The following is a 26,394-nucleotide window of genomic DNA, read 5'->3' as shown; positions in this document are numbered from 1 at the left end:
TGAGGAGCAGGATTTTGAATTCAATTCTGGATTTAACAGGAAGCCAATGAAGGGAAGCCAAAACAGGAGAAATATGCTCTCTCTTTCTAGTCCCTGTCAGGACTCTTGCTGCAGCATTTTGGATTAGTTGAAGGCTTTTCAGCGAGTTTTTTGGACATCCTGATAATAATGAATTACAGTAGTCCAGCCTGGAAGTAATAAATGCATGAACTAGTTTTTCAGCGTCACTCTGAGACAGGATATTTCCAATTTTAGAGATGTTGCGCAAATGGAAGAAAGCAGTCTTACATATTTGTTTAATATGTGCGTTGAAGGACATGTCCTGGTCAAAAATGACTCCAAGGTTCCTCACAGCGTTACTGGAGGCCAAGGTAATGCCATCCAGAGTAAGAATCTGGTTAGATACCATATTTCTAAGATTTTCAGGGCCGAGTACAATAACCTCAGTTTTATCTGAATTAAGAAGCAGAAAGTTAGCGGCCATCCAGGTCTTTATGTCTTTAAGACATTCCTGCAGTTTAACTAATTGGTGTGTGTCATCTGGCTTCATGGACAGATAGAGCTGGGTGTCATCAGCATAACAGTGAAAATCTATGCTATGTCTTCTAATGATACTGCCTAAGGGAAGCATGTATAATGTAAACAGAATTGGTCCTAGCACTGAACCCTGTGGAACTCCATAATTAACCTCAGTGTGTGAAGAGGACTCTCCATTTACATGCACAAATTGGAGTCTATTAGATAGATATGATACAAACCACTGCAGCGCAGTACCTGTAATACCTACAGCATGTTCTAATCGCTCTAATAGGATATTATGGTCGACAGTATCGAATGCTGCACTAAGGTCTAGCAGGACAAGCACAGAGATGAGTTCACTGTCAGAGGCCATAAGAAGATCATTTGTAACCTTCACTAAAGCTGTTTCTGTGCTGTGCTGAGCTCTGAAACCTGACTGAAACTCTTCAAATAAACCATTCCTCTGCAGATGATCTGTTAGCTCTTTGACAACTACTCTTTCAAGGATTTTTGATATGAAAGGAAGGTTGGAGATTGGCCTATAATTAGCTAAGACTGCTGGGTCTAGAGATGCTTTTTGAGTAAAGGTTTAACTACAGCCAGCTTGAAGGCCTGTGGTACATAGCCGATCATTAGAGATAGGTTGATCATATTTAAGATCGAAGCATTAATTAATGGCAGGACTTCTTTGAGCAGTTTTGTAGGAATGGGGTCTAAAAGACAGGTTGATGGTTTGGAGGAAGTAATTATTGAAGTTAACTCAGAAAGATCAATTGGAGAAAAAGAGTCTAACTTAACATCAATGGTACTAAGAGTAGCTGTAGATAATATTACATCTGTGGGATGATTACTGGTAATTTTTTCTCTAATGATAAAAATTATATTTGTGAAGAAGTTCATGAAGTCATTACTAGTTAACGTTAAAGGGATGGTTGGCTCAAAAGAGCTCTGACTTTTTGTCAGCCTGGCTACAGAGCTGAAGAGAAACCTGGGGTTGTTCTTATTTACTTCAATCAGTGACGAATAGTAAGATGTTCTGGCTTTGCGGAGGGCTTTCTTATAAAGCAGCAAACTATTTCTCCAGGCTAAATGATGATCCTCTAGATTTGTGACACGCCATTTCCTCTCCAGATTACGAGTCATCTGCTTTAGGGTACGTGTTTGAGAATTATACCACGGAGTCAGGTACTTCTGATTTGAGGCCTTAGTTTTCACAGGAGCTACAGTATCCAGAGTCGTACGTAGTGAGGAGGTGAAATTATTAACAAGATAATCGACCTCTGTTGGGGTAGCGTTCAGATAGCTGCTCTGCTCTGTGTTGGTACAGGGCATTGGAGATGATAACAGTGGGTGGATTATACAGTGGGGCAAAAAAGTATTTAGTCAGCCACCGATTGTGCAAGTTCCCCCACTTAAAATGATGACAGAGGTCAGTAATTTGCACCAGAGGTACACTTCAACTGTGAGAGACAGAATGTGAAAAAAAAATCCATGAATTCACATGGTAGGATTTGTAAAGAATTTATTCGTAAATTAGGGTGGAAAATAAGTATTTGGTCACCTCAAACAAGGAAAATCTCTGGCTCTCACAGACCTGTAACGTCTTCTGTAAGAAGCTTTTCTGTCCCCCACTCGTTACCTGTATGAATGGCACCTGTTTGAACTCATCATCTGTATAAAAGACACCTGTCCACAGCCTCAAACAGTCAGACTCCAAACTCCGCCATGGCCAAGACCAAAGAGCTTTCGAAGGACACCAGGAAAAGTATTGTAGACCTGCACCAGACTGGGAAGAGTGAATCTACAATAGGCAAGCAGCTTGGTGTGAAAAAATCAACTGTGGGAGCAATCATCAGAAAATGGAAGACATAGAAGACCACTGATAATCTCCCTCGATCTGGGGCTCCACGCAGGATCTCATCCCGTGGGGTCAAAATGATCATGAGAACGGTGAGCAAAGATCCCAGAACCACACGGGGGGACCTGGTGAATGACCTGCAGAGAGCTGGGACCAAAGTAACAAAGGTCACCATCAGTAACACACTACAACGGCAGGGAATCAAATCCCGCAGTGCCAGACGTGTTCCGCTGCTGAAGCCAGTGCATGTCCAGGCCCGTCTGAAGTTTGCCAGAGAGCACATGGATGATACAGCAGAGGATTGGGAGAATGTCATGTGGTCAGATGAAACCAAAGTAGAACTTTTTAGTATAAACTCAACTCGTCGTGTTTGGAGGAAGAAGAATACTGAGTTGCATCCCAAGAACACCATACCTACTGTGAAGCATGGGGGTGGAAACATCATGCTATGGGGCTGTTTTTCTGCCAAGGGGACAGGACGACTGATCCGTGTTAAGGACAGAATGAATGGGGCCATGTATCGTGGGATTTTGAGCCAAAACCTCCTTCCATCAGTGAGAACTTTGAAGATGAAACGAGGCTGGGTCTTCCAACATGACAATGATCCAAAACACACCGCCCGGGCAACAAAGGAGTGGCTCCGTAAGAAGCATTTGAAAGTCCTGGAGTGGCCTAGCCAGTCTCCAGACCTCAACCCCATAGAAAATCTGTGGCGGGAGTTGAAAGTCCGTGTTGCTCGGCGACAGCCCCAAAACATCACTGCTCTCGAGAAGATCTGCATGGAGGAATGGGCCAAAATACCAGCTACTGTGTGTGCAAACCTGGTAAAGACCTATAGTAAACGTTTGACCTCTGTTATTGCCAACAAAGGTTATGTTACAAAGTATTGAGTTGTATTTTTGGTATTGACCAAATACTTATTTTCCACCCTGATTTACGAATAAATTCTTTACAAATCCTACCATGTGGATTCATGGATTTTTTTTTTTCACATTCTGTCTCTCACAGTTGAAGTGTACCTCTGGTGCAAATTACTGACCTCTGTCATCATTTTAGGTGGGGGAACTTGCACAATCGGTGGCTGACTAAATACTTTTTTGCCCCACTGTATTCTTAAACTTAGTTACAGCACTTTCAGAAAGACATCTACTTTGATAAAGTCTACTCTTCACCGCTGTGTAATCAATTATTGTAAAAGTAAATGTTATCAGGAAATGATCAGACAGGAGAGGGTTTTCAGGAAACACTGTTAAATGTTCAGTTTCTATGCCATATGTTAAAAACAAGATCTAGAGTGTGATTAAAGTGGTGGGTGGGTTCTTTTACATTTTGAGAGAAGCCAATTGAGTCTAATAACAGATTAAATGCCATGTTGAGGCTGTCATTTTTAGCATCTACATGGATGTTAAAATCACCCACAATAATTATTTTATCTGAGCTCAGAACTAATTTAGATATAACGTCTGAGAAATCAGACAGAAACTCTGTGTAAGGCCCAGGTGGACGATAGATGATAACAAGTAAGACTGGTTTCTGAGTTTCACAGCTGGGGTGGACGAGGCTAAGCATCAGGCTTTCAAATGAATTAAAAGTCTGTCTTGGTCTTTCATTAATTAATAGGCTGGTGTGAAAAATTGCTGCCACACCGCCCCCTCGGCCTGTGCTTCGAGGTTTCTGGTAGTTAGAATGACTCGGGGGTGTTGATTCATTTAAACTAACATAATCATCCTGCTGCAACCAGGTTTCTGTAAGGCAGAGTAAATCGATTTGTTGATCAATTATTAAGTCATGTACTAACAGAGACTTGGAGGAGAGAGACCTAATATTTAATAATCCACATTTCACTGTTTTACTCTTTGGTTCAGATGTGGATACTGTATTGTTCTTTCTTTGTAATTGTTTATGTTTAAGTTGTTTGTTGCTGGTTTTTAGTTTGTTTTTTGTCTTTTTGGAAGCTGACACAGTCTCTATGGAGATGGGTTTTTGGGGGGGTAGCAGGAGGAGAGAAGCTGCAGAGAGGCGTGTAAGACTGCAACTCTGCTTCCTGGTCCCAACTCTGGATAGTCATATTTTGGGGGGTTTAATAAATTTGTCCATATTTCTAGAAATGAGAGCTGCTCCATCCAAAGTGGGATGGATGCCGTCTCTCCTAACAAGACCAGGTTTCCTCCAGAAGGTTTGCCAATTATCTATGAAGCCCACATCGTTTCTGGGACACCACTCAGACAGCCAGCAATTTAAGGAGAACATGCGGCTAAACATGTCACTCCTGGTCTGATTGGGGAGGGGACCAGAGAAAACTACAGAGTCCGACATTGTTTTGGCAAAGTTGCACACGATTCAATATTGATTTTAGTGACCTCCGATTGGCGTAACCGGGTGTCATTACTGCCGACGTGAATTATGATTTTACTGAATTTACGTTTACCCTTAGCCAGCAGTTTTAAATTTCCTTCAATGTCGCCTGCTCTAGCCCCTGGAAGACAATTGACTATGGTTGCCGGTGTCTCTAGCTTCACATGTCTGAGAACAGAATCGCCAATTACCAGAGTTTGACCCCCGGCGGGTGTGTCGCCGAGTGGGGAAAAACGGTTAGACACATGAACGGGTTGGTGGTGTACCTGGGGCTTCTGTTTAGGACTATGCTTCCTCCTCACCGTGACCCAGCCGCCCTCTTTCCCCAGCTGCTTGGGATCTGCCGGGGAACAGCTAGCGGGGCCTACGCTATCTTCGGCTGCACCAGCTCCAGGGGCCTGGCTAGCTACGGGTGAATGAAGGGTGCGAAGCCGAGTCTCCAATTCAGTAATCCTGGCCTCCAGCGCTGCAAATATGCTACATTTGTTACAGATATCATTACTGCTAAAGGAGGCCGAGGAGTAACTAAACATCTGACACAATGAGCAAGAAAGAAAAACAACTAAGTGAAATTACTTAAGAACAGTCATTGGTTACAGTAGTTTTGCGTAAACAGATGGGATGATCCATGATTTGGGCAAATTATGGCAACAGTGCTAGATCCCTTATTACTCTTCTGACCCACAGTTGCTTGCAAATGTGAAGTTCATATTAACTCAGGTTTTTTTTTTCTAGGCAGTTGCGGTATGGGTGCAGGCTACGGGTGGAGCCAGGAGTTAATATAAAGCACCTTGAGGCGCTAGTCTTGATCATTTATACAATTATACTTTAAAAAACAATGAAATAACGGTCACACAGAAACAAAAGTCAATTACTTGCAACTAAATAACTATTATGAGATGATGTTTTGAAGAAAAAGGAAGTGATCAAATGGTACTGCTTTCCATATACGCAACAGATAAGAAGAAGTTAAGCCATAATTGTCAGGAACTGTTGAGAATTATAGGTTATCAAGGAAGTGAAACCTGAACTTGCATCTTATTATTTTTCTAAAAATGGCAACCAGAGTGTGCAGCAGTAGGTCAGAGGGTTCTCGAAACGTCTACCGCTCCACCATCGAGAGCGTTCTGACTTACTGCTGCACACTCTGTTTCAACTACTGCACCGCGGAGGACAAGAGGAAAAAACACGTGGGTGGGCAATTGGCACCATACTAACTCCCCTCAGAGACATTTATACTGGCAGACTTCAGCAGAAAGCCAGCATCATCATCAAAGACCCCTCGCACCCTGGACATTTGCAAAATAAAATTCAATATTTAGTATTTACTGTTATTTATGCTTAGCTAGATTATTGCAATGGTGTTGTGTTTATTATGTTGCTCTCTTTTTTGCTTGTTTTCTCTTTTTATTCTTCTCTCAACAGGTGATCCAGGTGATTTTAAGTGCCATTTCTCACTGTCCCTCTTCCCCTCTGTTTTTCTTTCCCTCCCTCCCTCCCTTTCTTTCTTTCTTTCTTTCTTTCTTTCTTTCTTTCTTTCTTTCTTTCTTTCTTTCTTTCTTTCTTTCTTTCTTTCTCCCAGTCATGTCTGTAACAACTGAAAATAAAACCAAGGTCAATCAAATGGACCAATATGGCAAGACTGCGATGATCCACTAGGTAAAGTAAATCCGTTGGGCATCTTTCTTGGCCTTCCGACAGTAATTCTGATGGCTAAAGAACCAAACGGGACAGGCAAAAAAGAAGAGAGAATTAAATCGTCTTATAGGCAACACGGTCCATTGAGGGAAAGTCAGTGGAGTCCGTTCAGTCTTGTAAATATTGCGGAAGAATTCATGATTCAAATCTGAACTTTAAAAACTAGCATCTGTCATATTTAAGGAAACTTTCATTTCTACACTGATAAAAATATGAGTATTCTATTTTATTATGCTTTTATTGAATGTGTTTTGTCCTTTCCCCTGGTATCAGAGCTCGGATACTGACAGTAGTGGCCAGAAGTTTACATACGCTCATCACTGGCATGAATGTCAGTGGTAAATTTGGTCTTTTAATTATTTATTTGAATTGTTTTTTAAGTTATTCTTTAAGTTAAATTATTCAGATGTGTCACCACTTTCTCGAGGTCTGAGAATACCTAATCTGTCACCCTCATATGAGAGGAAATTGGTTTGGATGATTACACCAGGAATCCTCACACAATAACATGCATGCAGAGTGACATGTCAAAGATCATATTCAAGAGACAACCAGCACATGTAAGATTTCATTTATAATACATGATGTGAATCATATTATGCCATTTCTAAAAGATTTGAAGAAAGCCCACAATGTAAATAGCTGACCTGACTGGCTACCTCCCTGGAATTTTTAAGGCAGAGGTAACAATGTTTAAAACAATAACAATAATAATATTTATATTTATAACAAGGTGCAATAATAATTAATGTGCAATAATAACAGTGTGCAATACAAATACACTTATTCTTCTTTTTTATACTAAGTTAATATACTGTGTTGTGTTGTTTGTTGCGTTGTGATGTGTCATATCGTGTCGTGTTGTGTTATATGTAGTGCCGACGTAGGACAGTTTTCCAATTTCATTGTACTACTGTACTATGTATGACTGTGCAATGACAATAAAGAGTTATCTTATCTTATCAGTGTAGAAAAACATCTTAGAAGATGTGGACAGGGTTCTGCGTAAGAGAGACTCAGCAGGCTTCCTAGCAAACTGTTTCCTCTATTTCCATCTATAACCTGAAACGTGTTTCTTGGTATATCCTGTGCTAAGCTTAAACAACATCACACACTGTTTGATCCAAACAGCATGTACTACATAGTGATGTTGCACTACTCCTGACAGTTTCAGGAGCTAGGGGTGGGATATAAACACCTTTATCAGCAGGAGACAGAAGTGCATCATTGGCCATCCAGGTAAAAAGCAGATCATGGAGTCATGCATGAAATGCATGAGCAATTCATAAGAGTTCAGTATGGGGGCCCCACAGGGAACGGTTCTGGCACCGTTCCTCTTTACCATCTACACTGCAGACTTCTTCTACAACTCCACCCAGTGCTTCCTGCAGAAGTTCTCTGATGACTCTGCAATAGTTGGCCTGATCACTGATGGGGACGACAGGGAGTACAGACGACTGACCCAAGGCTTTGTGGACTGGTGCCTGCAGAACTACCTCCAGATCAAGACCAGTAAAACCAAGGAGCTGGTGGTAGACTTCTGCAGGCACAAACGTCCTCCACTGCAACCACTGAACATCCAAGGTATTGATATTGAGACTGTGGACAGCTAGAGGTACCTTGGTGTTCATCTGAACAATAAACTGGACTGGACTCATAATTCAGACGCCCTATGCAGGAAAGGGCAGAGCAGGTTGTACCTGCTGCGGAGGCTCAGGTCTTTTGGAGTGAAGGGCCGACTCCTGAAGACCTTCTATGACTCTGTGGTGGCCTCAGCCATCTTTTACAGTGTGGTCTGCTGGGGGGCAGCATCTCTGCTGGGGACTGGAAGAGACTGAACAGGCTGATCAGAAGGGCCAGCTCTGTTCTAGGATGCCCTCTGGACGCAGTGGAGGTGGTGAGTGACAGGAGAATGGTGGCTAAGCTGTCATCCCTGTTGGACAACATCTCCCACCCCATGCAGGAGACTCTGAGAGCACTGAGCAGCTCCTTCAGTGGCAGCTGTGGCACCCACAATGTGGGATGGAGAGATTTTGCAGGTCTTTCCTCCCTATTGCTGTCAGACTCCACAACAAAGACTTCAACCGATCAAACACACACATCCACACATGTGCAATAGCAATAACACTAAGTACAATACTCTTTTCTGGCATCGTTGTATTATACTCAATTGTATATAGCATTTGTATTCTATTTTATTCAATTGTATATAGTATTTTATTTTATTATATTCTATTGTGTACAGTTGCGCACAGTATCTATTGATATCTTATTCCAGTGTTTTTCTTTTTTCTAATTTTCCATGTAACTTTCCACTCTCCACTGCTGTAACAAAACAAATTTCCCACACGTGGGACTAATAAAGGTTATCTTATCTTATCTTATCTTCATGCATAAAAAAAGAGGAAGAGTGTCTCCTGTGGGTATTGCTGCCACCTTGTGGCACCTGCCACCTGGTTAGACTTCTTATGTCAGGTCATGATGATGGAGTTGAATATTAACAGTATCAGTATCTGGGAAGAATTGGGGAGATTAAATACAATGTATTTTAAAATACTCTTAATGTATATAGATCATTTAGAGATTACTCTAGTTGTTTTTCCTTTTTACCTGAAAGCTGCTATAAATAATAACTTAATTATAAGTAGGTACAGCACTAGGAACGATTTATCAGAAAGACCTCAAAGGGTGATGCAATGTAAACTCAAAGAGCCACTCATTACAACCAGGTTATACAGAAGAGCATCTCTAAGTGCACAATACATCAAAAAAAGCAAACAAAGCTTCAAATGACGCGTCAACTATTAAATCAGTCGTCGATTTTGATAGTCGACTAATCGTGGCAGCCCTATTGGTTATACTGAACTACATATCAATAGAAGCGCAACACCTAATATAGGTCATGGATAATGCATTAGTCTTTTCAGTTTCTGCTGTTGAAACTAGTAGTCATCATTTTCTGAGAGGAAGAGTCTCTGATTGATGAGTTATTTTCAGGTTGAGATTTTGACCAGGCCATCGCCACAGACCACAGGAAAATAAATAGACCTGTGAAGAGAGAGACATAGTTTGTCAGTTCTTCTATTAAATGATCAAAGTCCAGTTAATCCTTGACATGATGATCACATACTAACCTTGAAGGGAGTTCAATACGGTGAATACGTAGATCCCAGCGAGTGAAACGTATGTAGTGCTGGCTAACCCCCAAGGTAACCCAAGCACACAGCTGAGGCCCAGCACTGTGACACAGTCCTTCCATAACCTCTTCTTTCTCTCTTTGTTTATCTTCTTCCAGTCACTGCTGCTTCCAAAGCTTCTATCACCCCTTCTTAGCTCCAACATCTTAAACACCACCAGCCCCAGCATGCAGGCATTGAACACAACCACCAAGAAAGGAAAGGCCACGGTAGTGATGTAGCTGACTACGAGGAGCTTTTGTTCAGACTCGTTGCTCATCCAGCACCTGCTCATTAATAAAGAAATTAAAAAAACAGCATGAATTTGCTAAGAAATAAAATCTCCTGGCTCACTCTAATATAAAATGATACCAAAGATAGTTTCTTACATGTGTTGTGTTAAATTGCTGTTGCTGTATTTCAGAGTGTATTTGCCATAAACACGTGAAATCCCACAAACAGCTGCAACCAGTGTAGGAAAACCTGAAAACATGGAAGACAGAATTAATGTCAGCTGAGTGTTCTTTAGGACAGCGTGAGGCATTATTGTCACTGTTCCTCTGCTTTAAGGTCCCTTTTCACATTTACCCCCCCCCCCCCCCCCAAAGAATGCAAATTTCAGTTCGCATCACCTCAGTAAGACCATGTGAAAATTAAAACAAATCATCCAAGGTGAACTTAAACATCTTTGTTGCCCTTTTGTTAAGACATAGAAAAACGCACCAGACAAACATACTGCAAAAGGAAATGGTCGCCTTAAATGCATATATTGTATAAACTCAAAATGCGCATTTCACTTAAGAATTAAGATGTGAAAATGTGATCAGATCAACTTGTTAGATATTCATTTCCTATTGAAAAAAAAACAAACAAAACAGAAATAAATAAGTCTTCTCATCAGATATTGATGCTTCTTTCCTGTATGACACAAAAAATAGGAGACAGATGTTTGTTTGTTTTTTAAGTTAATTCCTAATAAAACTAACTGTAAGATGTTTAACTACATTGCTGTTTGCATTATTGCTGAAGTCCTAAATGATCACCTTTAAAGTGTTTGTGCTAATAACATCATGTACAGTCAGACAGGCATGGAGAACAGCACTGACTGCAAGAGGCTTTGAATAGATCACATAGTTCAATTCAATATATAAGACTTTAAGAACGCACAAGCATCTACTTAAAATTTTTTATTTAATCTATCATCTATGATATTATCACGTACAATTCTAATGCATTGTGGCGAGCTCAGACAAGGAGGAGGCAAAGGGATCGTTTGGTCTTGCTTCCCACAGAGTTAGCCAGGGAGCACAGCCGTTTATTAGCATTCAACAGGAAACACAACGCTGCTAACTCAACTGCTCGGCGTAGCTCTAGCATAACAACAACCACAAGAAAAAGGCGCTCTCTCCACCCAGAAACACACAGTCGCAGAGAGAGAGAGCATCACCTGTAACCATGGCAACATAACGCTGCCGCCTGGAACCACAAAACATAGCTGTCAAACCCCAAACAGCCCTGACCCGCTACAGTATTTTGTTCATCTCCCTTAAATAAACAGGCAGCCTTAAAGTATGAAATATTCATTTATAAAAACACATATAAATGTATCTACTGTCTCAGTGGCTGAGACAGTAGATACAGGCCTTATTGTGGCCTCATTGTGAGCTTGAAGACATTTATAATGTTTAAGTAGTTTAATGTGTAGGTGCTGACGATAATCACATTGTGAATGAAAGCCGGGGAACTTTGGTAGCAAGTGGCTATTCTTTGTGACCGAATGGATCGGTCCCTCATATTATCATTATTTCACCCAAAGGCACTAAGTTAATACTTAGTGCCTGCAGAAATACATAGAAATATAAACAGTACTTGGTGACAACTTTGCTTTTAGCCTTTAACCCTCTGGGGTCCAGGGTATAATTGGCCATTTTTGACTACTTTTTATTTGGCGTCTATATTTCACCTTTAAAAACTGTTTATCTTGCCCATCTGTTATGTTCTCATTTTGACATACTGTATAAGCACAACTGATCTAAATTCAGACTTGAAATGCAAATAGAAATTGTACATTTAAAAAAAATATGCACAAGTTTTGCAAACAACAAAGTTATATGGTACTATTTACACCCAAAAATGCAACCAAGGCTAAGACGTTTTTATATAACCATTTAAAACTACTTACAGAACAGTAAGGTGTTCTGCACCAAATAGGAAGGCACACAAATTCTTTATGCAACTCCAAAATATAATTTGTATCCACTAAGACAGAGGAGAACAGCACAGGGATAAACCTGCAGGTCTGACAGCAGGTGTGTCACTCCTGTTTTCCACCTGGAGACAGCGTTTACACTGCGATCTGCCTTTTGTGGCTTTTTTGCAGCAACTGTGACATTCTCTAGTAGAAGTGACTCACAAAACAAAACAACGACTACACTACACACTAACTACACAAGATAACACACTAACGTGAGACTCCAAACATGGTAAACGTCACAAATCTATCACGTATCTATCAAAACTCACTTTCTCTTTCTTTCGCTCACTTGCTCTCTCTCGCTGGTGTCACTCCTAAAACTTCCCCCTCTTCCTAAACAACCAAATGCCACATTTTTTGATTGGTCGAAATGGTACATTTTTCCACCAATAGGGAAGGAGTTAGGGCTGGGCCATATTATACCGTTCACGGTAATACCGGTATAATGTTATGCAACGATAGGAAAATGAAATATCGCGATAGAATATGAGTAAAACGCGCATGCGCAGTGGCTTTGTTTTCATACGCACATGGCCGATTGTTGAGTGAAACAAATGAACCAGAATTGGTTTGTAAAAATGGTGCAACTTCAGTGATGTGGAACTGGTTTGGTGTTTGTCCGTCAGATACACGACAAAGCACATTTTTTTGCAGAACATGCAAGCGGCCGTCGTTATTGTCGGACTAAGATGCTCTTAAATCTGGGAGTAATCTGGGTCCTAAACTCCACGTTCTTCAGGTCAAACGAACACTGCAGCATCACTGAGAATTAAAAATTGTCTAAATTCTTTCATCTTTAATAAAACGATCAGCATTGCTGCTTTACCAGGTGTAACTATGAAGTTTAACTTCCAGGCATCCATGAAAACAAAATTTATTACATTTAACGGAGTTAGAAGTTAGCAGGAAGCTAGCGGAAGTTAGCTCGCTAGTTTCGCTAGCATGTTCTGACTGAGAGACTGAGAGATTTCTGAAAAAAATCAAACGTACAGCTCTGCTATCACTTCCAACATAAATGAAGACAGGAAACTAAACAGCAGTGACGTTTATAGGGTTACTGAAGTTGGGCTAGCTGGTATATAATGATGTGCTACGTGATCGCTAGCAACACAGCTATGTTAGCATAATATAAACAGTGAAGCTGGAGGACGAACACTAACACTTTTCCACTTAAAAAGGTTAACGTTAAGGTTTCTGATAGTTAGAGACAAATGCAATCGCATGGCAGGATGCTGTAAACGGACCAAACTTCAGTCAGAAGAACAACTGAGATAATCCATCCACAATACGAGGTCAGTCATTAATATACTGCAACAACATGGGAACAGAGCAGCTGCCAGAGAATTCAACATTAATGAATCAATGGTACAGAAGTGGAGGAAGCAAGAAGAATGAGTTTAATAAAGTTTGATTTATCTGACTGCTTTGTTTCGCTTAATGTGCCTTATAATCCTGTGCACCTTATGGTCCGAAAAATACGTACTGCACACTGCAGTTTAATGTTGCAAAGCACCTCTTTTTAACTTCAGTGGATATTATACATGGTTATGCTCAGGATATGTCAGCCCATTTCTACTGGAAATGCCTTTTGGTTAAACTTTCAGCTAGGAATTTGCATTTGCACTGTTACATTTTTATAAAGCTTTAATGTACATAAAAACCAGCTTCTTGTTTAAGTGAAAATAAATGGAAGGTTGTCTTTTTGCGTTAGTAATGTTGTGGAGTTGTATTTTGTCTCGCATCAATTATATCGTCAGTTATATCGTTATCGCAAATTTTCAAATATATATCGTGATAAATATTTTTGGCCATATCGCCCTGCTCTAGAAGGAGTATTTTTTCTTTTCCTTTTTTTTCACTCCCAGGCTGAGAGTGATTGCTAGTGCTGTTTGTTCCCCCTGCAAACACCACTGTTTTATTAAGAAAAAAACATTGCGTGTATTTTTTATCATACCTCTGGTTTTACATGGCCGATCAACACAATTTAAAAACTGGTGTATAGTTTGAAGTCCGCACTTTCGACCCAAATTGAAATTTTGTTTTTACATTTTGCGACTCATTTTATTTCTCTATCTGATAAGAAAACTATTCAATCAGAATGTTATTTGTGGTGATGACATACAGTTACACTTTCAAGCACTTTTAAGCACCACATCTGAAATTCAAGCACTTTTCAAACCTTGAAAAGACAATATTAAAATTCTATCATTTTCAAGGATTTCAAGCACCTGTACGAACCCTGTCCTTAAAATTTTGTGCCCCATGCTGACTGCACAGGTGATCTTACCAACAGCTGTTGATTCTAAACAACAGAATAAATTAGAATGACTAAAGCTGAACAATATACAATCGTCCATATCAGATCGTCTGTTTCACAGTATTATTATCTGAACTTAAAACACATCTCTCTTAGACAGGCTTTTCAGTTAAGGCCTAATTTATAACAGTGTCATTTAATTACTTTTAAAATACATACAAGACATTTCATGATTCGTGATTTTTTTAAGTAGTTTTGTACCTATTTGCCCTAGTGTTTGGTCAGTGTCTGTTGTGCTTAAATACAGTAGGTTATGCAAATAAGGCGAATTTACTTGACATCACAATACATCAGAATAAAGGGTTTAAGCCTTTATTGTGATGTAACACTTCAACACAATCCACTTTCATTTAAAGATTTGTGACAGTGTATTGCAGAGCAGCGTCCCACCTAAACGACACTCACCCCATCCAATCAGGCTGAGTTTGAGCAGGTACCTCCTCACATAGATGTTAAAGACCCGGATGAGCAGAAGGTAGAGGTGGAACCCCTCCAGAGCACTCCAGGTCAGGGTGGCCAGCAGGGACCAGTGTAAAACCAGACCCAGTACCAGGCAAGATGAGCCGTCCTCTTTTTCCTTCAGTAGTTGGGCCAGGAGGCTGGACAGCAGGAAGGTGAGATGGAGGCAGAACATCGCCACTGTTAGCTGCATGTGCAGACTTATGGATTTCTCAGGATGCCGCCGACTAAAACAGAAACAGAATTATTCTCTTGTTGCCAACTGTGGAGATAGTGGATATTATCTTGCCTTTTTAGATGTGAGATGATGGTAATAACCCCACACTAATGCAGCAGATAAAACTATATATAAGAAAGGCCATGAGGCTGTAGCCTCACTTCTCTAATGGTCTCTTAACTAGATGTAGCCACAAAGTTCACTTAATACCACACTTTGAGTAGCAGTCGCCTCATTTGCATCATATAATGTTAGAAATGTAACAGAATATGGGTTGAACTGAAATGGGAAAATCAACAAATTCATTAAACAAACAAATTACAAAGACAAACATGACAAAATCACTCTCAGGCAGATATATTAATGTACACAACATTTCTTTAATTAATTACTTTACAAATTTCATTCACAATCACATTTTTTTAACCATTAATATTATTGAGTTTGTTTTCTTAATGTTCAGGGTTTTTTTTATGGCATTTCCAGGCCCTCGTAGCAGTGTTTCTTTGAGGCTACTTGACAGAAGATGTCTCTGGGGAAGTGACTACATTTTGTTTATACCAGTATCAACATGTTGAAAAAAAATAGTTCCCAAAATGTAAGCAGCAACTGAGCTTTTGTGACGCAATCTCTGCAACCTCACACTGTCACTGTCACGGACCCAGCTCTGGAGGACTCGGGGTCCGTGAGCAGTTTTGACTGTTGATGTTATTGTTGTTATTATTATTATTATTTTGGTGATGTGTGTGTTTTTCTGCACTGTGCTGTGTTAGTCTGTGTCCCACTCATATGTATAGGCAGGGTATGGGTGTGTATGTCTGCGGGTGTGGCTGGAGGATGGAGCTCAGCCACCTGCAGGCCTGAGGGGTGTGGCCCTGCGGAAGGACTGGCCACACCTGAAGTTCATGCCACACCTGTTGGTGATCAGGGCTCGTCGGGGGAGCTACTTAGGAGAGAGTTGGAGCTCCCACCGGCGCGGGATCATTGAGTTATCGTACCAAGTCAGTGTGTGTTAGCTTAGGTCTGTGCTGTGCGTATATGCCCGCCGAGGGTTAGTGTTGACGGCTGCGTCTCTGGTTTCCCTACAGGAGGAGGAGTGGTCCGGAGAGGCAGCACGCACGGGGGTGCGGAAACACAACAGCGGGGAGCACGAGCACAGATATCGGAGGGAAGCACGCACACGGGGTTCGAGGGAGCAACGGGGAGTTATTGTATTTACAGCCTTTTCACTGTAAATAAAGAGCACTGTTTGCATCGCAGAGTCTGCGTTTTGGGTCCTCCTTTCCCCACATCCCCACGGTCTGCCAGCCAGACCGTGACACACACGCTCATCATTCTTTGCAGAGACAACTGTTAAAGGAAGAGGGATGTTTCTTTATACAGGGAACCCTGACAAAAGTTAGCAAATACATCTGTAGCAAAAGTTCGACCCTTTAGTTCATAAAAAGCACAGTAGGAACTCACAGTATTTGTGTCCTCAGAGGTTTTTGCCACAAACCAGACTCAGATATACTCTGTCAGAGTATTACAGGCTATTAGTAAGTTCTTTGGTGATGCAGAGTATGAGTGCATTCTATTTTATTTTATGTAATTACATTGCTGTGGAGACACACATAGGAGAGTTAGTCTGAGTCAAGAGTTTCTTCTTTCCCTACAGAGCTCTACAGATACCAGCTGTTTATGTAAATGGAAGCGGTGTAATACTGCAAACATCAGGATATGTACTGCTGCAGTGGAACTGTGGATAAATTCACTCCATGTATTCTATTTGCCAAACAACAACAGTTGTTTTATACAGCAGTGTTTAATCATCCACAAGTCAACATGTCAGCTACTCCTCAGATAATCGCTGACCTAATGCACAAACTGGACTCTATTTGCTCCATTTGCTAAATTCCTCCTTGTGAGACTTTAATTGTTGCAATTTAAAGAAGACTCTGCAGTTAGCAGAAGGTACAGCTATGACTTCATTTCATCAGAGTACTCGGGAAGACCAAAGTGAGTCAAAAACAGCTCATGACTTTTTACAGAAAGTACTGTATCACATTGTGCAGAAACTACGGCCTCTCTACAGGACTTACTCAATTTAGCAGGATTGAGTAAATAATCTTGGTCTCACTTTTGACCTGTTGCCACCTGAGAAACAGCGTCAAAAGCAGTTTACTTCTCAGTGCCATAACAACATTGAACCTCAAGATATACTGCCCCCCTCGATTCCCCTAGTACCACCACCTTTTCCCACTCCTCTTCTTCCTGTAATAAGTTGTCTTCTGTATAATATCATAGCCAAAACTAATATTGTGAAAAAACGGGAAATACTTGCACCATCATGCTACTCCATTACATTTTATTAAATGTATGTATATTAACTGTATGGGTTCCCTTTGCTTGTCTTTGCCTGAAGGGCCACCATGCACCAGGTGTCATGCAAAGCTAGTTATCCCTGACAGAATTAGTTTCTCCCCCGTTGGGAGCGCAGGAGACACAAATGCTGTAGGAGATAACTACCTTGGCACAACAGGTGTCAAAGCACTGACACCATTTGTTCATTTTTTAAATACTGCCACTGGATTGTTCAATCAACTTTCTTAATGTGACCGGCTCCCCTCTACCTTCTCACGCACCTTGTGAAAAAGTTTATTGTGGAAGAAGTGGTGAAAAGGTGGAGCTGGAAAGCTGAGAGAAAACAATAAAAAACACTAAACTAAACATAAATGCAGCAAAATGTGTCAAAGTAACGGCATGTAAGCCGTCAGGGTTGCCTGACTGTGAACCAGCAACAAATAGTAACCAATCCTTACAGGTTGCTGGTGCTGCTGCTAACACCAGCTGTGGAGAAGTGAGGAAGCAATGGAGGAATGTGAAATGAAAAAATGTTTTTTTCATACTAGTGAATCTTTCTCAGAATCATTTTGTCATGTCACTAGAACAGGCTGAAACCATCTTGAAAATGGTGAATATTAGGACAGCTGCTGGCCCCCGATGCCATCTAGCTCAGTGAGGATTTTTCTACAATCGTACAGAGATGTGTAGAGGGTGGAAACATAACCAGCATACAGAACAAATGAAATGTAACTGATGTGAAGTCATTTAGAAAAAAAACATATTAATCACAATACTAAAAAAAGATGCAAGAAAACTAAATGAGTTAAGATCCGCTGTATTTACACATCTTGTGATAAAAAAAAAACTGATGAGGTTGTGTCCTCAACTGATGACAGATTAGAGCCACTGCTGTTTGCTTATAAAGTAAGCATTGATATAGATGATGATAAGCTCATTGTTCTAGATCATACAGCATATAAGCATCTTCTGCTTTTGATAAGGTGCAGCCCCATGTACTGATGGACTGACTGGCCTCTGAAATTATTTTACTTGATCAGATTTTAATGTTACATTTGAATTTTTTAACTGAGAAACTTGAATGGGATTTCTGTAAAATGTCCAACCCTCTCAAACCTATCAAACTCCAGCTCTCCTGAGGGCTGTGTTTTTTCTCCTCTGGTTTTTATCATGTACACAGACAGCTCCTAGACTTGAAGTTTCCTGATAACACTGCACTGCTGCCTCCTCTTCAGACCTCACAGTCAGGTCTGGCTGATGCTTTGCCTGCATTTGTTAAATGTTCGGAATGACGATTTCCTTAAACTTAACGTGACTAAGAGTGGGTCATTAATCACTGATTTAGGGGAAGACAGCTGGAAGCCAAAGGCTAGTATGAGCATCAGCCAGGTATAGAAGTCCAAATTGTGCATACTTTGCTTAAGAAGCAGTTGGAAACAACCTGGTACTTCCTTAATTTCTTCATCGTTTGAGATGCAAAATTCTTAAGAGTATCGGTTTGTTCTTATTTTTTCATCTCTTATTTTCATCTGCTCATGTTTGAGTGTGGGTGTTGTGGTCAGAGACCTTATCACTGAGCTGCTGTCACTAACGAACTCAATAGCTTTTATACAGTCTATTTTCTCCAGTTTCTCATTTGATCACAATTGGGAACTGAAAACTATAAAGTTTTAAATGTGAATAATATGATATCTACTCACTGTAGATAAATATAGATGAACAAACTGATCAGTGCGAAGGGGGCGGAGAATCCTGATCCAATGTAAGTGATGTAGTTTAGCTTGTCGGCATCAGCTTTTGTCACCGATATTCCTGGATTCTGCAACATAAAAAGATGAAGTTGTTGTTTTGAAATGTATTTTACATAAGAAATTTGTTTTAGTAGTAGACCAAGATTTGTTAATTTATCAATTGCTAAATTTCCATGTTAAGATGGCAAGACATTTTGGTGCAATACATGGTTGGGAATGTATCGGTTGGTTCACCCTTCATCACAACTATATGATGAGTTAATTATTTTTGTAAGTGATCCATGTGCTGGCAAAGCTTAAAATTAGAGTGACAGGTGTGCTGACCCATAGCCTTAAATTGTGACTTGATACCATGGTGGCTCCCTCTATCTTTTATACAATCTATGTGTAACACACTAGTTTGCTCATAGAATAGAATAGCCCTGTATTGTTATTTTACATGCACAACAAAGTATGTGTACAGTGAACTTATAACTATAATTATAATTTAAATATCATAATTATCATCTTTGAGTGTATTGCTGACATTTCAGTTCTGGTCATTTGGTTGTGGAAAGACTGGAACTAAATATGTGGCTATTTATACAGTATAAATTTGAGACAGCCTCTCAATTCAAATTGTTTATCAACATGTTTATCTAATTAAATATTAATTAGATAAATATGGTGTTTGCCAAAGGCTTTTATCATATGTAGGAAGAGATTTTCAGCTCACCACAAGCACAGCAAAGAAGCTCAGATGGTTGCAGCTGCAAATAAATTCATGTGCCGTGTAATTTGTGTCACAGCCTTCATTGCTCCAGTAACCTATAAAGAAAACATTCGGAGTAACTAAGTCATTTTATTTAGAAACAAAAACACTGAAGGTTGACATCTCCAGTAGTACCTGTTCCATCCTTTGCTGATGTTTCCTTCCAAAATACACACGTTCCACTTTCAACCTGGAATCAAAATGAACGGTAAACAGGTTGTTACATTTTCTATTTAAGATGTTCGTCCAACACTTTTGTCTTTTTACCTCTTTGTTGTGTTTGAAGGTTAACGTGATGGGTTGTGAGAGATTCTCGACTGCACGGTTTCCTGCCCGCACACATACGGCTGAGTCCCTAAATACTTTGCCATTTCTGCGGTGAATTTGTGGTATCCTACTTCTTTGGGGAGGACTCAGCTGAAAGGACGGCACATGACAGTTATGTTAGTGGCGCCTCCACCAATGAGTGATTTTATTAAACAAAAGTCTAGCAGTGTTGCCGGGTCTCGACTAACTCAGGCCACTGTTAGAAGTGATTGTGAACTGGCACTCAGGCGGACCACCTTTTCACAGAATGCTCTGTCATATCAGGGAGTGAGCTTCTGGAATAGTCTTCCACTGTCAGTGAGGGAAAGTACAAGTCTACCCATCTTTAAGAGTCACTTAAAAGGGCGGCTGAGGGACACACAAACATGTGATCATGTTTAATAATCATGCGTTATATTGGACGTGAAAAAGAGTTAGTGTATTACAAAAAGGGAAACAACTGTTAGTGCAATGGGTGAACGCAATATCACGATGGTGAGGGCATGTACAATACTGGGGTTTGTGCAATATAATTGATGTGTTTCCGTTATTGTTATCTATACTGTCCTCTGTGTCCACTCTCCTTGTCATTGTTTGTTCTAGTATAATGTGATCACTGTTTTTGTCCTTGTCACATGACCTGTAAATAGTGTCTCTGTATGTTTTTACTAACTTGTGTTTAACACCAACCTGCCAGAGGTTCTGCAGATGGAAATTAGCCCAAGCCTATAATCTGGCATATTTACATTTGTTAAAATGTTCATTAATATGTATTGCCCCTCTTTCTAAAAAATAAATAAATAAATAAAATAAATAAAATGTTAGGGTGGGATTAATATGAAAAAATGTATCTCAAATCTCAAAAACTAATCTAGCCTTTAATCCTGGCAGAGGACTTGTAGTTAAATTTCAAGATATTTTTTTTTAAATGTTGGCTAGTTGTAGCTACAGTTTGTACAGCCACAAGCGCAGTTTTATGAACAAAGTATTTGCATTTTGAAGATTTCTTTTATATTTCTCGCACTTACATGTTTCAGACCATTAAACAAATTGTAATTGTCATGATCCTGGGTCCTTTTGACCCAGCATTTTGTGTTTTCTCTTCGATTTTGGTTCTGTTCTTCCTTTGTTTAGTGTTTACTCTGTTCTGCCCGTGTGTTCCTGTTTTATTGTGAAGGTCTGCGTCTTATGTGAGTGTTTTCAGTTTGCCTCCCTAGTCTCGTTATGTTAATCACTCCCAGCTGTGTTTCCCACCTGTGTGTAATCTCCCTGTGTTCTCTGAGTGTATTTAAGTTGTATTTTCTGTCTTAGTAATTGCTGGTTCGTCTGTGTTGTTTCCCCTCGGTCTCCCTGCGTCTTCCCATATGTATTTCTCCGGACCTCCCTGCATCCTCGTTCTGGTTTGTCTTATTAGTTTACCCAGTTTAGGTTTCCAGTTTCATGTTTTGTCGCCACCGCTGTTTGTACTTACCCACCCCTGTTAATAAACACTCACCTGCACCAGAGCTGCTGCCTTTTGGGTCCTTCCTACATTCCACACGGCTTGCCCCGGCAATCCGTGACAGTAATATTAGGTAAAGGTAGCCAAAGATTGTTGTTGTGAGTAGCCTTTTTATAGAACTGTAGTCAGAATGCATTACTTTTCTGAAATAAACATTTTAAAGTCTAATAAAGTTGTTTGTACACTGGTTGAGGAATTTGTCATATAAGACAAATATAAGACAAACATTTTAGACTAAATTAAAGCAAACATTTCTCATTGTGGCCCTCAGTGAAAACAACTCTTTATTAAAGGAGCAACTTTTAATCATTTTTCATGATAAGCAACAGCTGATTGTGAAGAGACTCTGCTCGTGGGAATATTTAAGTTTTTTTCTGTTGCTTTTAGCGTTACCAACCTTAAAATAACTGCTGTTTATTACAGAGGCCACCACCAGGACATCCACCTCAGGCACATTTCCTATGCTTCTCTGGAGAGCTGATGATGGGATGTGAACTCTATGTTCAAATGTAGGACTCACATCAACCTAAAAAGCATACACGAAAACATAACTTTAAAAAATGTGTTGGTTGTCAGTAATTAGAGTTCATTAATACAAAAATACAGAAATTCAGATCAAATGTAACTTTTTCACTTCTAAAAAGCACTTCAGCTCCAAATGACCTCACCTCTTGAAGCGAGTCTACTTTGAGTTGTTTGATGCCTGTCAAGGAGCGGCCTGTTTTGCAGGTCATAATTCGATCCTCGTAACAACTACCAACAGATATTTAACATAGTTCAGATATATAAACATGCAAACAGGGATATAACTGAGGATAAAAAAGACAAACTAATGCAAAGAGATGAGAAGTAAGATCAATTATTTCATAGTGGACCTTTCTCTGCTATTTGATTACTTCATTTGTTCATGGATATACATTTAAAGGAGAAAAAATGAAACTGCAAGAATTTGAGATGAACAGAAATAGATTCTGTTGTATTTGGTTTAAGCATCCTTCAGTGCTTTTCAATTTGCACAAAATAATGCTGAGCTGTGAAACTCTGACAATAATTAAATAATAATGTCCATATTATCACAGTATCACATTCTACAGCTTTGTCAATTCCAAGCAGCTAACAAAATCCAAAAAGAAAAATAAGAAAGAAATATAAAAAGTACAGTAAATCATCCAAATAATGTTTCTAGATAAATCAAGTATGTAACAAGTTTAAATACACGCCAACATACACAATACACTTAAACAATAATACAAAATTATGGTTATTCCAAAGTGTTACACTGTGTTCTTGTTTGAAACAGCAGTATTTGTTACAATGAGTATATGTTAGAGGCTGTATACTAATACTCTAATGATTCTTATTTGATGATGAAGCCATGTAAAACCACTGAAAAGCAGCCACTGTTGAAAACAATTAACAAGTACTGACAGCATTTATTCATTCATGTAGGACAATTTATTTTTCACAAACAGGAATGCGACATGTACAGTAGAAGCTGCATTACCCTATCCATGATGGGTCACTGTCTCGGCATTCTTTAAGAACATTTTTACAAAGGTCTGTCAAAGTAAAACACACAGAAAAGGAAAGACCAAAATTAGCATAATGAATACATTTAAACAAGACTGGAAGCTGATAAAACGTCTAAGTGGCATCTAACTCCAGAGACACATGAGAGACAAGATGTTCTTTTACAAGTATTTGATCAGCACTTGATAAAATTGCAGGTAGTTTTGTGAAACTGGTTGACTTAGAGTCTTTAATAGCTATTGGTAACAAAGAAGCTGGGTAATTTTACTTTTTCAAGGATTCATGACTTTGAGATTCACTTCACAAGTATACTCCTTTCAACATAAGAGTGATAACATGGTAGGTTTACTCACCATTAGCTCGGGACATAGAAAAACAGAGGGCTGTTGTGATAAAAAGTATAATCCACATTGCGTCTCACTCATCAACAGATATAGATTTGCTGTAAGAGGTCCAGAGGGTATTTTTCTGTCTGGTTGATGTTTGCTGAATGAGGGGGAGTTTCATATCTACATATATCACATGCTTTAACAGATCTGTGGTTCACAGCTCAGAAAAGGAAATGACTCACATCAGGCAATTTCTTTCAGTGCTACCACAATAATCAAGTACTTTTAAGTACTAAAGAAGTGCTGATACTTACAGCTTGCTGAGGAAGTAAAACAGGAACTTGCGCCACACCAGTTCTACAGGTTGCAGCACACAGTAAAATAAGATGCAAATCTTTGAAAATAAAGTCTTTGGAGGTAACTGGACTGCTGTATTTTTCTATTCTTCCTGACCTGTTTCTCTTTACATAGTCTATTTCATTTCTAATCAGAATAGCTCATGTATTATTCCAAAAATTCCGTTAGTAGTGGTTTGCTTTAAACTTACCTTAGATCTAATGAGGTTTGGTGTGATGGACTTGTGGTATTACAGGTTTATCATTTTAAGTAGTGGCAAGGAAAGTTTTCTGTTCTTCCTCTGCTAGTGGGTAACCAGATCGACAAGAAGATGTGTCAGACACCTTCATAAAGACATGCACAAATTATTCAAAATTATATATCAGGTCTAAGAACTTCAACAGATGTCATGAAAAGTGTAGCACTCCACCCGTTATACTGAGTCTAAACCCTCTTACATCAGTTTAGACCCACTATTTTGGGTGTTGGATTAGTTATTGCATCAGATTCCACAATGGTTTTGGTATGGACAGGAATCAAGGAAACTAACCATAAACCCCTTGCCTGCATGTTACACTTAAACACTAATGAAAGAATTGATCCCAGACAACTTAAGCACAAGAACAGAACATTTACTGTACTTTGGTGCAGCATAAAAATGTACAAAAACACACATTTTTTATAAATTCAAATGATATCACAGTTACTTTAGAAAATGAAATATCCATCCATCCATCCATCCATCCATTCGCTTCCGCTTATCCTTTTCAGGGTCGCAGGGGCGCTGGAGCCTATCCCAGCTGTCATAGGGCGAGAGGCGGGGTACACCCTGGACAGGTCGCCAGTCTGTCGCAGGGCCAACACACAGGGACAGACATTCATTCGCACATTCACACCTATAGTGACAATTTGGATTATCCAATTAACCTATCCCCACAAGAAAATGAAATAGATATTTTAAATTAAATAATACCATATGAAATATTATTAAGCAACACAGAAGCAGGTTATCACATCTTGGTGGTGTTGTGCCAAAATGTGATTGCCTGTCAAAAACTGATTTTCGGTATTTACCAAGAAGCGATGGCCCGTAGTTACACTGCTACCCCCCCCCAAAACAAAAAAAACAAAAAAGCAAACCACATTTGTTGGCCTATGCTATGTGAAATGTGTCAAGTATATCCCTCATGAATGATATCAAGTCATCTTGAGCCACAAACAACATTCCTATCACAAGGTAGAAGCCACAATCAGTTTTTGGCAAAGTGCCTTTTAGTTTACTGTCCAGTTAAAAAGTCTCGTTGACATTAAAAAAATGGCTTTTTAAGAGTAATCTGGCGAAGAGGACAACAGAAATTGCAACAAATATAGCAAGAGTTCTATAAAGATATTTTAAGTGGCCAAAAAGTACTGGACTGGTTATGTATGTACAGTAACATACATGCAGTCATAAAGATATAAAGTCATAACTGTTATTTTATTTTTATTTTTATGCATAACCCCTTTGTAAATCCTGTTCACTAAAGTCCCTTGACCAATATAAGTAAAGACACTGCACATAAAAATGGAAACACAGTGGCTCTGTCGGTGGCTGCTCACCAGTCCACTGAATCCAGTTCTCGGCTCCTCCTGAGGACACCGCGCTGTCTGTGCTACAGCGCGCCAGCAAGTCACTTTACAGCTCTCCGACGGTCCATATCAGGGTCCGCTGATCAGACGAGTTGTCGCGACCAACCTTTAACCTTAGCAGTTGCAGTTGAAAACACCTTTCTACACTGTGGTGCGACTCTCGGAAATGTCACCTCACACTGTTAACGTCTGGTCACACACAAACAAAGCCAAGTATGTCGCACGTGTTGAACTGACACCCGTGTGTTTCTCCGCTATACGTTCTCTCCTTCTCAGTCTCCGCTCAAAACTAATATGCTACCTTCACAGATCTCTAGAACATTCGAAGTTGCATATGAGGGAATTATATTTTGTGATTCATATGATAGTTTTGTTGCTCTAATTAACTACATTTACCTTTGTGACGTATTAAAATGCATATTACATTTAGATTATATTTAGATCACATGGGTTTAACTGTGAATACCATATATTATTGTTGCATTTAATCCCATGGGAATTTTGAGTACTTACTCCGGAATTCTCATCTCTTACCTTTGGCCCCTTTGGCCAAACCTCAGAGAACTATTACAACCCACTGAGGTTGAGAAAAGAACTGAGGATTTAAACATGTAGAAGTTAAGAAAGTTGATTTCTCTAAAAAATGTCAAACTGAAAACAGACCACTGTTGCACCCTTTATTTGAAGTCTGGAATAAATGGTGCATTAAATGCTGTAATAATAAAAATTGAGTCTCTCTGGACCACACCAGGAAAGGAAGAAAAGTTAAATCTCCATAAGGAGTTCATTGCAATGGATCTATTTTACTCTTTTTCCGGATCTTTTCCAGATGTTAATATTAGTTCACTAGCTCAGCTTTGCAAAATCCACAGTTCGGTAAATTGTTTATCATATGCATGGTATTACATATCTCAATGAATTCTGAATAAATCAGTCAGACCGACTTATCACACTGATGACATCACTATATTATAAATCGGTCTTATAAAGAATTGTTATCTATTTAACAGGGGGTTGTCCAAAGGTCACTGGGCTATTGGTGCATGTGCTGAAATGAAAGCACAG

At 39.6% G+C, this 26,394-nt stretch overlaps 1 protein-coding gene across 4 annotated transcripts; it reads right to left on the bottom strand.

The window, feature by feature from the left end:
* Positions 1 to 6,985: 6,985 nt before the first annotated feature.
* LOC309702285 (adhesion G-protein coupled receptor G1-like) lies at positions 6,986 to 25,683 on the bottom strand. Of its 4 annotated transcripts, XM_082526886.1 has the most exons (15): positions 25,300 to 25,683; positions 23,912 to 24,044; positions 23,679 to 23,721; positions 23,389 to 23,521; positions 23,010 to 23,064; positions 22,174 to 22,258; positions 21,903 to 22,031; positions 19,966 to 20,115; positions 19,834 to 19,888; positions 19,663 to 19,754; positions 18,897 to 19,015; positions 14,583 to 14,863; positions 9,996 to 10,089; positions 9,565 to 9,893; positions 6,986 to 9,478 (listed from the first exon to the last, which is right to left on the bottom strand). In XM_082526886.1, the coding sequence occupies exons 4-15, from the start codon at positions 23,444 to 23,446 to the stop codon at positions 9,354 to 9,356; spliced, it is 1,572 nt and encodes a 523-aa protein (XP_082383012.1). In that variant the 5' UTR covers positions 23,447 to 23,521; positions 23,679 to 23,721; positions 23,912 to 24,044; positions 25,300 to 25,683; the 3' UTR covers positions 6,986 to 9,353. The 4 variants fall into 4 exon arrangements, with proteins under 4 accessions (XP_082383012.1, XP_082383013.1, XP_082383014.1 ...); XM_082526887.1 differs by having other exon boundaries at positions 23,389 to 23,721; positions 23,912 to 24,004; XM_082526888.1 differs by having other exon boundaries at positions 23,389 to 23,721; positions 23,912 to 24,001.
* Between the last annotated feature and the right edge of the window lie 711 nt (positions 25,684 to 26,394).

The sequence above is a fragment of the Aulonocara stuartgranti genome, assembly GCF_965226115.1.
Source record: "Aulonocara stuartgranti genome assembly, chromosome: 1".
NCBI lineage: Eukaryota > Metazoa > Chordata > Actinopteri > Cichliformes > Cichlidae > Aulonocara > Aulonocara stuartgranti.
This window is presented reverse-complemented; position numbering and strand designations above follow the sequence as displayed.

Coding starts and splice junctions, on each gene's coding strand:
- LOC309702285 (XM_082526886.1), bottom strand. CDS start 23,446: ATGTGGATTATACTTTTTATCACAACAGCCCTCTGTTTTTCTATGTCC. Junction 22,032..22,173: donor AAGTAGACTCGCTTCAAGAG/GTGAGGTCATTT, acceptor TATGCTTTTTAG/GTTGATGTGAGTCCTACATT. Junction 19,016..19,662: donor GCTTCTTTGCTGTGCTTGTG/GTGAGCTGAAAA, acceptor TTTATGTTGCAG/AATCCAGGAATATCGGTGAC.